This window comes from Neovison vison, chromosome 2 (assembly GCF_020171115.1).
Source record: "Neovison vison isolate M4711 chromosome 2, ASM_NN_V1, whole genome shotgun sequence".
NCBI lineage: Eukaryota > Metazoa > Chordata > Mammalia > Carnivora > Mustelidae > Neogale > Neogale vison.
Genome location: NC_058092.1, coordinates 71867267 through 71882835, shown reverse-complemented (window position 1 = coordinate 71882835; position 15569 = coordinate 71867267). Strand labels below are relative to the sequence as shown.

General features: G+C 40.7%; 1 protein-coding gene and 1 long non-coding RNA gene across 5 annotated transcripts in view; one reads left to right on the top strand and one right to left on the bottom strand.

Annotated features, from left to right (window-relative positions):
• Positions 1-15569, top strand: part of MCOLN2 (mucolipin TRP cation channel 2) — a 54835-nt gene that overhangs the window by 16375 nt on the left and 22891 nt on the right. For 3 of the 4 annotated variants that reach the window (XM_044238597.1, XM_044238598.1, XM_044238600.1), the window contains exons 2-6: positions 1392-1551; positions 7586-7759; positions 9748-9901; positions 14025-14100; positions 14203-14299. In XM_044238597.1, coding sequence (XP_044094532.1) covers positions 1392-1551; positions 7586-7759; positions 9748-9901; positions 14025-14100; positions 14203-14299 — 661 coding nt within the window. Of the gene's footprint in view, positions 1-1391; positions 1552-6604; positions 6721-7585; positions 7760-9747; positions 9902-14024; positions 14101-14202; positions 14300-15569 lie in introns of those variants that run through there. The other variant, XM_044238599.1, reaches the window with a different exon arrangement.
• LOC122900140 lies at positions 1724-15356 on the bottom strand. Its single transcript, XR_006383184.1, has 3 exons — positions 15278-15356; positions 11103-11150; positions 1724-1834 (listed from the first exon to the last, which is right to left on the bottom strand). It is a non-coding gene; the product is annotated as an uncharacterized LOC122900140 (long non-coding RNA).

Genomic DNA, 15569 nt, shown 5'->3' with positions numbered 1-15569 from the left:
GAGTCTGTCTCTTGTCTGTTCTGTGTTAGCTCCACTCTCTGGCACGCTATTCTATGATGGCAAGGTGTCTTCCACAAACTCCACACTCACAGCCTTTCCTTTAAATCTGTGATCTCCAGGCTTTTTGATTATGTATCCAATGATAAAAGTCAAGCACCTGTTCTCAATGTGTGTATACCTACTTATAAATTGTATGTGATTATATACGACTGTTAGCCTGTATGTTATATGAGTTAGTAGAGTTCAGATTTCTTTTGTTTTTTAGATAAAAAATAAAATAGGGGCACCTGGCTGGCCCAGTTAGTAGAGCATGTGACCCTTGATCTTGGGGTAGTGAGTTCCAGCCCCCTGTTGGGCACAGAGTTTACTTAGAATAAAAAATTAAACTATAAACTTAATTTCTAAAAAAAAAAAAAGAAGAAGAAAACAGAAGTACTAATACTTTCTACACTGCCAGTGGATTGTTTTGCACACACAATTTGGCGATAGTTTAGTAGGCCTCTCTCTCATCAGATACAGTCACAGTCTGGAGACCACAACTCATTCTTTTGGGTCTAGCTTGAGTCACATGCTTGTTCCTGAGATCAGAGCCTTCACAATAGTAAAAGCAAACTTTACTAATGTAAAGTGACACAAATACCTGACAAGGCATAAATAGATACTATTTTAAGTTTTTAAAGGTATTTACATTTTTGAACCTTATTATCATTGGTATATTATCAAAAAAGGGACATAATCATTTAGTACCACGTTTTAGAACAAAGATTCTCTATTTTCATAGCAATTTATTTCTGTTAGTCCATACTCAGCTGCTGCGATTACATACCTGGTGTATCATGAACGTGTCCCTTTTAGTTTTTGTTAATATTCCAGTGACAGGTGAATGCTATATGTTAAAATACAGGAATTGATGAATCTTGCAAATAAAATCCTATTCTTACAAATTTTGACAGTAGCCATTTTGAACAAGATAGATAATTGTGTGGGAAGGCAAATGATGGAGGGTCCTGAATAATTTTCAGATTTCCAAAGAGAAGAGGATGTCACTGGTTGAAGGGAGAATTTTGCTTGTAAGGATGGGTAAAGAACATGAACAGAAAGTATTATTCAGAAACTTTCTTTTTTAAAAAAAATATTTCAGAGAGGTAGAGAGAGAGAGAGAAAGAGAACGAACTAGTGGGGGAAAGGGCATAGGGGAGAGAGAGAATCTCAAGCAGATCCCATGTTGAATGTGTAACCCAACACAGGTCTCTATCCTATGACCCTGAAATCATGACCTGAACTGAAACCAAGAGTTAGACATTTAACCGATTAAGCTGTCCAGGTGCCCCTCAGAAACTTTCTGATGAACAAGATGTTCTTTGTATTTAAAAATTTATCTTGTGTGACAGAAATGCAATGGCTCATCTTGATTCTGAGGTGAAAGAAGAATGCCTGAGGGAAGACCTGAAGTTTTACTTCATGAACCCTTGTGAAAAATACCGAGCCAGACACCAGATTCCTTGGAAGCTGGGATTGCAGATTTTGAAGATAGTCATGGTCACCACACAGGTAATTCATATTATCAGTTTGTTTGTTGTTGTTTTCCCCTTATCCCAAGATGAAACTCTTTTCATGTGTTCCACCCTTGACTTTTGTTCTGAAAAGTCCACACTCGAGTTCATAGAACTGTGAAATTATGTTGACTCTGGAGTCAACACAATTTGGCGATAGTTTAGTAGGCCCCTTTAGTAGGCCTCTTTAGTAGGTCCCTTTAGTAGATGATAGGTTGAAGTTCAGTTTCAATAATGACCTTCTTTTAGTTAGGGATTCTGAGGTCGTCTTCCCACAGGTTCTGCAAATAGAGATAAAGAGTAGGTTTATGTAATAGCAGATCGATATGGGGGTGGGGTGGGGTTCTGTATCTGAATGAGGCACAGGAATTTGCTCAATCCCAAGTGAGTGTGTTCTTGAAATTTCTCATCCCTTTCAAATACATTTTTGAAATTGCATTTTTGACTGTTTTGATTTGAGACTTGACAGAAGTCTGTTTCCCTTCCATCAGTAGCTAAGTCGGTCAGTGAATACTTACCCTTGGGCCTGTCAGGAGAGTACAAGGTCTACCTTGGCATCTTTGGTTGAATTTCTTGTTGTTGAGACTTTATCTCCAGGACCATCAGAGTTGTCATCTAGTTTTTGAGACTGTGGTTTGGAAGCTGTTTCAGGGAGGCTCCTGTCTGGATAACTACATTTGAAATGCGTGCCCTTCTAAAAACATGATCAGCCTGGGGTATTTGGCTCCCTTGGCAAATAATCATCTTGTTATCAATGTAAAGATGTTGTTCATAAAGATGTTATTTCTGGAACACAAAAATAAAGACCTTTCTAAAAATAGCTTTGTGTAGTTTTAGAAATGAGAGGAGGTTCCTGTTGTAACTGAAATTGCATCTTTCTTCTCTGATCATAAAGAAGTCTTTTCACTGAAAGACATACTTTCCATTACACCAAGTTTTAGGATAACCAAGTTGCTTTAAAAGAAACAACGAAGTTGAAAAACAAAGTTGAGGTATAGGGACCCTGTTAAATGTATATGCTTGGCATTTTCTGTTTAAACATCTTTTCATTTTAATTCTTGGGTTTGAAATTTTAATTCTGGCATCCTTGGCATCCTAGAAAGTAGGTACGTTATTAGTCTTACTTGGAAGAAGGAGAAATAATGTCCCCTTTTTCATTTGGTTAATTGTAAGTGTTTCCTAATTTCTTCTCTAGCCAAATCAGCTTTTGGTTCAGCTTCTTTTTTTTTTTTTTTGGTTCAGCTTCTTGATCTATTAATGTTACCAAAACTCCACCTTATCTAGGCATAGAACATCCCGATCTTTGACTTACCTTCTTTGTCCTGAAGCCTACTAAATCTCATGGTTTCTTCCTTCAAAACTGTGTCTACTTATGCTTTACCATACTCACCATCTTCTCTCTCTAGCCCAGACTCTTATCTGATTAAATTACAATATGTCTGATGCACCTCCTATGCTGTGAGTCCTGCTGGAAATACAGCTGGGAATACGTCACTGCTGCTGAGAGGTAACCTAACGTGTGGCGTAGCATTTGCCATATGCCAGGCAAGGTGCTGTCTGCATGTTCATTCATTTCATCCTCACAGCAACCCTGTGAGGTAGGTCCATTATTGCTCCCATCTTGTGGATGAGGAAATGGGACCAAAGAGAATAGCTAATTTGCTTATGGCCATTCTGTTGGTAAGTGGTAGAGTAGGACTGGAGCCCTGTGGTCAGACTCTAGGGTCTGCACTCTTACCCTCAGATTGGTTTTATCCCAGGCATGGGACTTGTCCTCAGTTCGCGGTCTAGGAATACAGTCAAGTTTATGGGTCTGCTTCCAGACTTTGTCTTATGCCAACCTTCCTTGTCCATACCCACACCAGTGTGTTCAATGCTAATAACAAATGAATTTTTCTTAGAATGTCTTCATTGGGTCACTCTCCTGCTCAGAATCTTTGGTGGTACCTGTTTTCCCACAGAAGAAAATCTTGACTGTGTACCTTGAAATTCAGATTTCCACAGTCTCCTTCGACTTGTCTTTCCAACTGGATGCACCCAGGGATTCTCATCCCTGCCCTGTTTGCTCCACCAAGTCCAGAGTGGTTCTTTTTCTCCATCATCTTTCAGGTGCCCTTGGAAGTCCCCCACTGGTCTTTCCTGACCACTCCCCACGTGGTTTTCCTGGGGACACTGCTACCTGTTGCTGTCTGTTTCAATGCTTTTGCTTTAAATAGACTGTTTCTGGGGGGCACCTGGGTGGCTCAGTGGGTTAAGGCCTCTGCCTTCAGCTCTGGTCATGATCCCAGGGTCCTGGGATGGAGCCCCATATTGGGCTTTCTGCTCAGTGGGAAGCCTGCTTCCCACCCCCCGCCTGCCTCTCTGCCTACTTGTGATATCTGTCAAATAAATAAGTAAAATCTTTAAAAAGTCTAGAAAATACAGTATAAATAATAGTCTACAAATATAGACTAAATAATGGTCTAAAAAATAGACTATTTCTGGGAAATGATAATTTGCTTTTTGTGTGGGTACACGTTGTCTTCCCTAACAAAGTTGGGAGGGGTTAGGTTCTTGTCCTGCTGGAGGACCATTCTAATCAAGTTTTCCTACATGGATGATATCTAATTGGAGCAGATTTGTCAAATACATTTCTTCCTTCTTTCAGATCCCACTTGTCCCTCTTTCTCTTTTTCTGTCTCTTAGCACTCCATCCTCAAGTCTAATGGGATGGGTGGCATTTTATCAGGGTTGATGAGGAGGAAACTTAAAAAAAAAAAAGACATTCCTATTCTGCAGTAATTTATAATATTGAGAGAGGTGTCCACATACTTGTTCTACTTGTTCCTTCTCATTCTGTGTACACTATTAGAGTAGAATCTTGTTTTTTACCTGGTACAGAATATTTTCTTCTACACTGATTTCATAATAAGGTCTTACCTTCACGAAGTTTCAAAGTGCACTTAATGTGTAACTATTCTGTTTTCTATCATAGTCTTGGCAAATCTTAAGATCTAGTTAGTGGGGCAAGAGTGCATTCTTATGTCAACCATTAGGCCAAAACCATCATCTTACTCCATAGGGGATATTGGGTTCTGCCATAGCAGGTGGGGGACTTATGATCTCCTCCTGAGGGTTTCTCTTCTCTAGTAACAGATGCTTTGAAAATCCCAACCCTGACATGATGCTGGGCCATATAGGTAGATCTTAGCTTGTTCTAGGAATGATGGAATGGAAGAAATTTCTTGTTTCTGTTGCCAGATGAAGTGGTTCCAAGCAGAGATTACAGCTTCATGTTCCCTCATTCCGAAAGTTGAGCTGATGAGCTTTGAGTTTAAATAAGGTGGTAGCTTAAAATATCAGCAAATAGTATTCCACTTTCTTGGTCAAGTTACCCATTCCCCATTCACATTTTTTTGGTGTGGTTTTTTTTGTTTTGTTTTGTTTTTCTCAAGTGTGAATATGGAAGGAATAGGTCGAATATCCCTGCTTCTAGAGTTAAGTTTGCAGCATCTCTGAGGGGTAGTGGGGCCAGATGGTCCAGAGAAGGGATATGTAAACCTAATAGACACCTCACTGACATTTTCTAGCTATTCCAACTTGAATAAGTTCCCTAACTTCAGCTGCACATGTATAAAATGGGATTATATTCATCAATGGGTTCTGTATTTGACTCTGGCATTGTGATAGGCACTATTTCAGTTCCTAAGTGGGGAGTGGGGAGGGGGATCCTGTCCTTGCGGAGGCCAGTGTAATATCCCCCTCAGAGAGTGTTGGCGAATTAAATTTTATTAAAATTATAAATTTTTGGCATAGTCCCTGACACTCAGTAGATAAGGGCTGTGATTCAACACCATGCAACTCGATCTTGCCCACATTGTATAATAAGCACTCAGCAGACTTTGACTGAAGAACTCAATTCATGTGTGTGTATACCAATTTTTTTTTTCATTTGTGCATCAGTATTTAATAAGGCCTTGAAACAATCATGTGTGTATTGGTTCCCTGGTTGACTTTTGGCTTTCAGAAAGCGATGTGACCCTTTTTGGCATCTCCTACAGCTACCACTGACAGATGTTACATGCTTGGAAAACCTTTGGCTTCCAGTCGCTTGATTTCTAGCCCAGCTGGATGATGTGGGGTTTCTTATCTGGGTATTTTCCTTAGACTAGCTGGGATTTAACAATTGCTCAATCCTTTGACTTGGTATTTGAGGAATGTGACCTGGTGAGGCTCAGATGCCAGTGTCAACTAAGTCTGTTCTCAAACGGTAGTGGCCATTCTCAAAAGCCAGCACCTAAATTCTTTTCTGTAAGAGTCCCAAAGCAGATTCTTCAACAAAGATAAATTGTATAGCACAATAGGGTGACTTTGGAGTTAGACCTGACTTTCATTCTAGTTAGGGGACTTTGGGCAATTTAATGGGGCTAAATCTCAGTTTCCACAAGCATAAAGTGGGGATTAACCATAGTCACGTCACTTACAGTTGGTGTGTTAGTAACGGAGACAGTGCTTATAGTGAAGTTCCGTAAGCACCTGGAGTATAATAGTTGCTGAAAAGTGGTAGCTATTTTTTTTTAATTACTCAGCCTTTTCAAAGAGTCAGATAAAACTTAAAAGCTAAAAAATATAAATCATTAAAAATAGTATATATATTTGCATATGCAGATTCCCATGTGTTTCATCTGAAAGTGTCCCTAGTTGAGGTCCGGTTCAGTGCCATGGAGTCTCTCATAGCCAGCCGCAGAGTGACTACACATAGCAGAAACGCCACGGTCATCTAGCTGGACCTGCTGATTTCACACATGAAGAAGCAGTCCCAAATTGCTTTGGAGACTTACCAGGATGAAGATTTAGGGCACAATTTTTGGACTTTTATTGTCTTATGAAGTAGATGGGGAAGGGTGTGTGGGACAGAGCTTAGAAAGGACTGACTTATCTTCTGCCATTACGTGTGTGTGTGTGTGTGTGTGTGAGAGAGAGAGAGGGAGAGAGAGAGAGAGAGAGACAGACAGACAGACAGAGATTGTTGGTGTGTGTATAATTTCCTGGGTTTTTTGGTACACATTTAGTGCCTGCTAATTTTCTCCACTTACTGGATTCCAAGATGGGCAGGAAGAATACATTCCCTCCTGGTAAAGGGAGACCTTGGTGCCTGAGCTTGGACTAGGATACAGTGTAAGGCAGAGTAAGTAGTTTTTATCACAATAAGGTGGGTGCTTACTGACAGTGAATGGGTTTGAACTTAGAATGGTAAAGCAAGCCCTGTAATTCTCTCAGGAGCTTTGATGCTATAGATTTTGGAGCAGGAACTCCTAGGTGTAAATCTTATACAAAAGTTCTTGCAGAGGGATGCCTGGGTGGCTTAATGGGTTGGGCCTCTGCCTTCGGCTCAGGTCATGATCTCAGGGTCCTTGGATTGAGCCCTGCATCGGGCTCTCTGCTCAGCGGAGAGCCTGCATCCCCCTCTCCCTCTACCTGCCTCTTTGCCTACTTGTGATCTCTGACTGTCAAATAAATAAATAAAATTAAAAAAAAAATTCTTGCAGAGCTGGAATCATTGAATTCCTTTGACAACTCTTACCTCTTAGTTGGAGTAAGTATCATAGCTCACTTTTCAAAAAGCATCCTTAAAAGCTATATATAAAACATAGTTGTGATTTTTAAAAATAATTGCAATTTCTTAATGTTAAATCAACAAAAAAATGACTTATTTTATGGAGTACATCAGTTTTTAAGACGATTAATTTGAAGCTGAAGTATACAAAAAATGGTTTCTGACTTCACTGATTTGAATTTCTCCTTTTTCTCCTTCATTAAAGACCAGTAGGGTTGGCAGTCACTGGGAGTGGTAATTTCCTCTAATTTTACACTATTTTGACTTGGTGATGAGTTTAATGAGGATTTTCTTTGGGGGGACTTGTATTTGGACATAAATACAGTTAATAAACCCTGGCTGAGGTTTCCAGGCAGGGGTTGATGATAATAAGAATGCATTTGCCTGCTCTGGTAAATGGAAAAATCACATCTTCCTATTTGATTTTCTTTTCTAGCTTGTTCGTTTTGGTTTAAGTAACCAGATGGTGGTTGCTTTCAAAGAAGAGAACACTGTTGCTTTTAAGCACTTGTTTTTAAAAGGCTATTCTGGCACGGATGAAGATGACTACAGTTGCAGTGTGTATACCCAGGAGGATGTCTATGAGAGCATCTTTTTTGTTCTCAGTCAGGCAAGTGTTTTGTTGTGAATGACCTACACTTTACAAATATGTTGATACTTGGTTGTTTTTAGCAAAAAAAAGTTATACATGTATTAAAATATTCTAATTTAAATTTTGCCTCGCCTGCCCAAAAAAGTTCATTGCTATTTCTCTAACTACCTTTCCACACGATAGATTTTGCTTATTTAAGTTTCTTCTTCAAGATTTGTGTGTTTTATTTATCCCTTTACACCCACTACCTTTGGGAGTTTACTTTCCCCCAAGTTCAAATTGCCGAGAGGGGATTTATAATCTCAGAAGTTTTGATGAAGGAGATACCAAATCTATGACTCCAGAGTCTCAACAACGGTGTCTTAGCATTAATAAGCTGAACTGGATCTTAAGAATATGGAGTAGGATAGGATATAGTTGTAGCTAAGCAAGTATTGAGAAGCCAGATTGATAGGCCTGAAGAAAGCATTTAGGGGCGAGAAATCATTCTTCTTCTTTTTTCTTTTCTCATTCATTCAAGAAATATTTGGGTGCCTACAATACATGAGATACTGTGCTAGACACTGGGAATGCCTCATGAATAAAATGGACAAAAGCCCTGTTCTTACAGAACTTCATTGTAGAGGAGAGAACCAGACAAATGAGAGGTGAAATGGATAGCACTGAGTGCTAGCTCCCCCGAAAACACCACCGGGAAAACACTTTGATATGCAAAACTGAGCTTATTGCTTACAGAGGTGGGGGAGATGGTCCCTGGATCCTTCTCCTTAGCTCCTTGGGTAAAGAGGGCAAAGTCCAAATACATATTTTGAAGATGACGTAGATGTAGGGTGGGTCTTTCAGTGTGAGGGGAGCTCAGTTAGAATTGGGTAAAGATAGGATGTAATAGTTTTGGATTGGTGGGCACAAGAAGGCGAGGGTTTTGGGGAGAGGGGCATGGTTTCAAAAAGTCTTGGATTTATTAGACTCAATCATCAAACTGATTATCTGCTTAAATGGGTTGGTTTGGATATTCCTGAAATGAACAATAGGGTTATTTGTAACTTATGTTTCTGGGCAGTATTTTTCTGGTATGGGCGCCAGGGTGGCTCTGTCGGTTAAATGTCCAGCTCTTGATTTCTCTGCCAGTCATGATCTCATCTTAGGGTCTTGAGCTCAAGCCCCAGTTGGGCTCCACTGCCACAGGTGGGCGTGGGCATGGAGCCTGCTTAAGATTCCACACCCTCTCCCTCTCAAAAAAGAAAAAAAATGTTTCCCAGAATAGTAAAGTCATGTTAATGAAAGGTGGGAGCTAGGAAAGCCCTCTTAACCCTTTTAGTGCAGGCTGGCGAATGGTAAAGTCATTTGATGAGAGCCACTGTAAGTTCATATAAGCTAAGGCCAGTTGTGCGAACGTGAGCCTTGGGGAGTAGATGGCTTGGGTCTTCAGTGATGTGTCAGAAAGTGATGGTGCTGTGAAATAAAGCAGGGAAGGAGAAGGGCAGTGCCTGCTGGAGCCTGTGCGCTGGGGAAGGATGTTTGCTATTTGCACTGGACGGTAGAGAAGACCTCACCAAAGTGGTAATTTTTGACTCAAGATCTGAAGGGGTGAACCTAGCAGATAGGTAACACGGGGTTCTGGGCAGGGGGAACAGCGAAGGCTCAGGCAGGAATGTGCCTGGCAAGCTCCAAGAAACGCCGGGAGGCCAGGGTGGCTTGGGAAGGTGGGGCCTGGCACCAGGAGACAGTACTCTGCTGTGAGGCCAGAGCACCCTGGTTTGGCCGTCACTGCGGTGGGGTGGGGGTGGGGACATCTGTCACCATGTTTACGATAGCTCTGAGTTCCGTGAGACAGGGTGTTTCCTGCCCAACCATGAGAAAATTACCTTGTGGTATTTTACACAGGGGAGTTCTGTTGAGGGATTGATAGAAACAATTTAAAATAGCTAAAAGTGTATTCCATATGCTGTAACTTCTGATGAAATCCTTAAAAGCCTGTATTATTTTTATTTAACTATTTTTAACAGTATCGTCAACTAAAGAACATATCCCTGGGGACCCTTGGCTATGGAGAAAATGAAGACAACAGAATTGGCTTAAAAGTCTGTAAGCAACATTACAAGAAAGGGACCATGTTTCCTTCTAATGAGACACTGAATATTGACAGCGACATTGAAAAAGGTAACACACAGATAATTTCATTATATACTCTTATCGTCTTCTGTGGAAAGAGCAAACATCCCCTCATGTGCTGATGACCCAAATGGACCCATGTTGCTTTTGTGACAGCTAACTTCATTGAGGCTTGAATATATGCCTGCAAAGGGCTTTGCCTCAGGGAGCTGCAGGTCTACTGAGTTAGGACTGGGGAGCATTTGTGGAACTTCTTGTACCACTCAAGATTGTTGGGGGTTGAGGTAAATGGACAGGTGTTTCCTGTTTGTTGAGGTTTTTCCCTCACGAGGAGACAATTGGGCTTTTGAAAAAAAAAAAGAGTCTATTTATAAATAATGTATGTTAAAATGCTTGGTACTCTTGAATTATATGTTAACCACATTAATGTTCTACAAAGATAAATTGGGGTTAGCAACTCATTTTCTCTTTGAGGAAGTTGCTTTGCAAAAAGTTAATATCTAATCAAGTAGAAGTATTTTGTGCCACTTTGTTAAGAATTTAAAAACACACTATATTTAAGTGTGAAGTGGTTGACTTAAGGCTCTGGGGGTTTTGCCATTCATTCAACAAATCTCTGGTGTAGAACCTATCATGCCCAAGTCACTTCCTGTTTCATGTACTGGGGTCCTGTACTACCTGTACTACCAAGATCCATCATTCATGACTCCTCAAGAAGCTAACAGTTCAGGAGTGGGGGGTCCTAGGAGCAGTTTGAATGTGGAGTAGTTTTATTAAGAGAGCATCACACAATGCATTTGACGGTACTTCCTATAATCCCATCTTAAGACACTTTGGTAAAATAATCAAAGAACACATCTCTCCAATAGAGGTTCTGAGTCTGTTTCCACAAGCTGCCCACTGAGAATCTCTTCATGAGTCAATGTGTCCCATGCTCTTAACCCTGAAAGAAGCAGCCCATAAGCCAGCACCACCAAGGGTCACAGGGTGCTTTGAGAGGTTATCTAGGTGTCTGCAGTGTGGTTCTGTGGTCAGCAGCCTTGAAGTACCTCTTGTCCTCTTAACCCACTGAGCCACCCAGGCGCCCACCTCTTGTCCTCTTAAAAACATGCTTACAACGATTTTTCCAGTGATTCTTACATTGTTTTTCTCAATTGATTTTTCTTGGAAAATCGATTAAAGAAATGTGGCCAGAGTCAGTGTCAGTGGCTGCGTAGGACAGGCAGTGCCAGAGAGTAGGATTTCTTACCTGAACCCTGGGCAGTGGTGTCCTTGTTTGTTTTCCTTCTATCAGAATCTGGAATAGTTTTAACCAAATGGAGAGAAGTTGGTTATTACTTTGACTTTATTTTAAGAGAGATGAGCAAGTTAATTGTATTTTTGACTTAGGAAATGTAACTCCTCAAAGAGAACCCTTGGACATATCTATTGAAAAGATGTAAAGAATACTATTAGAATGCCTTATACTGGATCTTAGACTTTCTTTTCTCAGATATGTTGGAGGAAGCCTGCACATGATGGGAACAGGGGTTGGTGGGGTGTTACAGTTTATGTGGGTGAACTAGCAGAAGCTGTTCTAGATTACCTGTGCATGAATTTTGCATCATCTTTGTTAATAAGAGTCATCCTTCAGTGTGCTAAATGCAGAGGTCACCCTCCATGCCCACTTCCTTGGCGGGTCTCTATTTAATTGCATGATGAAATGTGTCCTTCAAGCTAAGGGTTTCCCTTAAGTCATGCTATGGGCATGTCATTCTTCTAGACCTATAGCTTTAGCGTTTAGCCTCATTGGGGGGACTGTTGGAAATTTCTGTTTTTAAAAATGTTTTTACAACATTTTGATTGCTATCATTTTAATACAGTAGTGCTTTGTCTTCTGTGACACAGATTTTGAATTCATGTTCTCCTTTCCACATGTTCTCAGCCTAGACATTAAGAACATTTCATCATTTTCCCTGTTGTAAGAACATGTAAACTCTACCTTCCGTTTCTCTCTAAGAGCATTGTTATTTCATTTGCGGGAGTATTCTGCCCTGTAAATGAGATTCTCTGAGTGCCGAGGCTGCTACACTAATACCAGTTCGTTCTGTTTGAGGTTTGATGATTTACTTAAGGCTTTTGCTGTCCTTAAATAAAAACCCAAAATCCAGTGCTTCGATTTTATTGCCAAAAGGTGCTTGGTGTCCTCATTAGCAGTGACTGTAACATAAGATCAGTCAGACCTCAGAGAATCCTGAATGTGCATTTAGAGGAATGTAACTCCATACTTATAATTACAAAACTTGAATAACCAAATAGACTTTTACTAGGCGAATTTTACATAAAGTATAAAATTAACAAATGCTATTATATTTCTCTGAATCTAAGATGCCATTAATATTGTTAAATATAAGTATAGGGCGCCGCTGCCTTCAGCTCGGGTCATGATCTCAGGGTCCGGGGATCGAGTCCCACATCAGGCTCTCTGCTCAGCAGGGAGCCTGCTTCCCTCTCTCTCTCTCTCTGCCTGCCTCTCCATCTACTTGTGATCTCTCTCTGTCAAATAAACAAATAAAATCTTTTAAAAAATATTGTTAAATATAAGTATAAATATTAAAACTCTTCTGCTTCAGAGGTATTTAAAAGTGAAAAAAAGAAATATCTTAGAATGAGTGAAATACAGGAAAAAGAGACCTTGGACAGAACGTGGCACATAGATTTTGAACATGTTCCTTCTCTTTTCAGAATCCAGCCACTTAAATCACTTTAAATGTTTTATTTTCTTTTACTTTGTCTTCAAATAAGAATGTGAGAAGTGGAAGGACCTTAAATATCATCAGTTTGGCTTTTACTTTACATCTGACGAAACTGGTGTTCAGTCAGGCGAGGTAGCTAAGTCGAGGTCATGTCCTATTTAGTGATGGGAGGTCATTGCTACTCCAGGCGCAGCGGGAGAAGATGCTTAAAGAATCGGCCATCAAGCCTACCAAGGTTCTCAAGAACCTCCTGGGTACTAGACACTGCTGCAGCTCCGACTTCTCCATTCCAAAGGCAGCATGAAGGGGCAGCAACAGCCTTGGCAAGAGTCAGCCAGGCTGGCTTCCCCCTGTTCTGTGTCAGGGCTTTGTGACCTTGAAAGGCATTCACCATTTCTAGACCTCCTTGCTTTCCTGCCAAGGTGTTGAGCTACCCAAGGACAAGACTATTTTTATGGGAGGCTCTTGGAATTGTTCTTTTATAGTTTACAGCTCATAACTTGCTTTTACTTGAGTAAAACCTAAGTTTCTTTCTTTTCTCTTTTTTATTTTATTTTATTTTATTTTTGGGTTTTGAAAAAGCATCAGACTTAACAGAAAGGTTGCAAAATAGCACAAAGATTTCCTGGTATACCTTTCATCTAGATTTTCCAAAGGCTAACATTTTACCACTTTTGTTTTATCATTCTTCCAATGTATAAATATTTCTCCTGAAATGTATGAGAATAAGGTACAGACTTGATGTCTCTTTACCTCTAAATACTTCAATGTGCATTTCCTCTAGACAAGAACATTCTCTTACATAACCACCATACAGTGCTCAAAAGCACCAGGGAACCTGGATACAGTACTGTAATCTCCAAACCCTATTCACTTATCACCCATTGTCCTGTTCTTTACAGAAAAAGAAAACTGCCTGCGCATCCCCCTCCCTCCCACCATCGCCATGGGCCCCTCCCCCACCCCCTTGCACCTCCCTGAGCCAGGATCACATAATGCATTTACTTGTCAGGTCACTTTAATCTCCTTTAATCTGGAGCAAAATGAAATTCCTTAGCCCTTTTTTTTTTTTTTTTTTTTTAACCAATGACCTTGACATTTTAAAAGAGTAGAATGTTCCTCACCTGGGTTTTTCTATTTCTTTATGACTTGATGGAGGTTATGCATTTGGGGGGAGAATACCACATAGTACATTATTTCAGGAGGTTCATGATGTCTCTTTATCCCATTACTGGTGATGTTAACTGTGATTATGTGGTTAGGGTATCTCCAGGTTCTTCCCTTTCAAGTTCCAGGTCTTGTTACAATGAATACGGATTTTGTGGGAAGATACTTTGGAACTTTTAAGTGTCCTGCTTCTCAGCACACCTTGCCCCACTACTTTTAGCATTTGATTGTTGCCTGAAACAATCCTTCTTGTTGTTTCATTGCTCTAGACTGTGTTCACTTAGACCTCTCCAAGTCCCCTCAGGACTGGAAGAACTCGTCATTCTTCAGACTGGAATTTTATCGGTAAATATGTTTTAAAGTCTCATTTCCCAGGAGACGGGTGGGGAAAGCAGAGTAGGAGAGTAAGACCATGACAATTTATACCTTGTAATATTTCTTATCCAGGCTCTTACAAGTTGAAATTTCCTTTCACCTCAAAGGCATTGACCTACAGACGATTCATTCCCGAGAGTTACCAGACTGTTACGTCTTTCAGAACACGGCAAGTGTCTTGTCATACTGAAGGTTTTTATTATTTTTCTCTACTCCTATTGCAGATGCCAAAACTAAGTTTCTTTCTTTTTCTTTTTCATTTTATTTTATTTTTTGGTTTTGAAAAAGCATCCGACTAACAGAAAGGTTGCAAAATAGCACAAAGATTTCCCCCTATTGCAGATACCAAGTGGAAAACACACCAGCCTTTAAGAGATGTGTTAGGGGTAGTTGTGTTTAAAACAGCTTAATGACACTTCCTAGTGCTGTTGGTCCAGAGACCATTCCTTGGGAAAATGAACCAAACCCTTTCCAACATTTTAAAACCAGAAGTTTTCAAAATTAGTTTTGACCTAGTATTCCCATAATATATTAGGGAAAAAAAGTTGATGACAAGTGTTTTGAGTGTTTCTGATGTTTCTGCTACTTTCAGAGGAAGGTTTTTGCAACTGTTATAGCAAATGTTTTCAAACCTCTAGGCAGAAAGTGCTCCCTCTCTCCACTTGATCTGAGGGCCAGTCTGCAAAGGATTAGTTGTTTTTTTATTTTGAGGGGAGGCACGTGCACTAGAGGAGAGTGTACGCTTCTGTGGGGAGAGTAACTGGCCCTCTCATTCCTTGAACTTTCCCTCTTACCCTCCCTCTTTCGATCCCGTTTATAGAGGGAAAAACCAAAGGCTAAGCCGACAGTTGTCTGTGACCACCCTTTAGCAACTCAGAGGAGGGCTCTGTTCAACAACAGCCAGTCAGTAGGAATGAGTCCCCCCTATGCACCAGACGCGGCCACAATGTCAGGGTGCAGTGGCCCTCAGGAAACTTACAGCCTAGTGGAAGAGCTCGCCTGGAAAACACGTACACAAAGAAATAAAAGTAATTCTAAATCTTGACATGTGGTGAGGAAGAATGTCTCTGGCACAGAGGAGTATGATTAACCTCCCTGGGGTGTCCTACATATTACAGAACACAATGCAAAACCCCCCAGTACTCACAGTCAGAGAGCTTGTAGAGCTGCATGTGTAGGGGATCAGTAATGAAATCCACAGGTGCCCCAGTATCTCGCCCCATGAGCCACACTCCGTGTAATCCAAGAATATCCCTCCAACCAAACCAGAGGCTCGAGAATTAGACCTGCGAGCCCCACTTCAGGGCCTGTGGCCTGTGAGGACACCCCTGCTAACCCTGGCGCACGCACAGCCTCGTCCTCCCTCGGGAAAGCCCCCCAAATACTGCTCTCAAGCCTTAAGATCTTCCGCACATTCCACTTGTAAACAACATGACTGA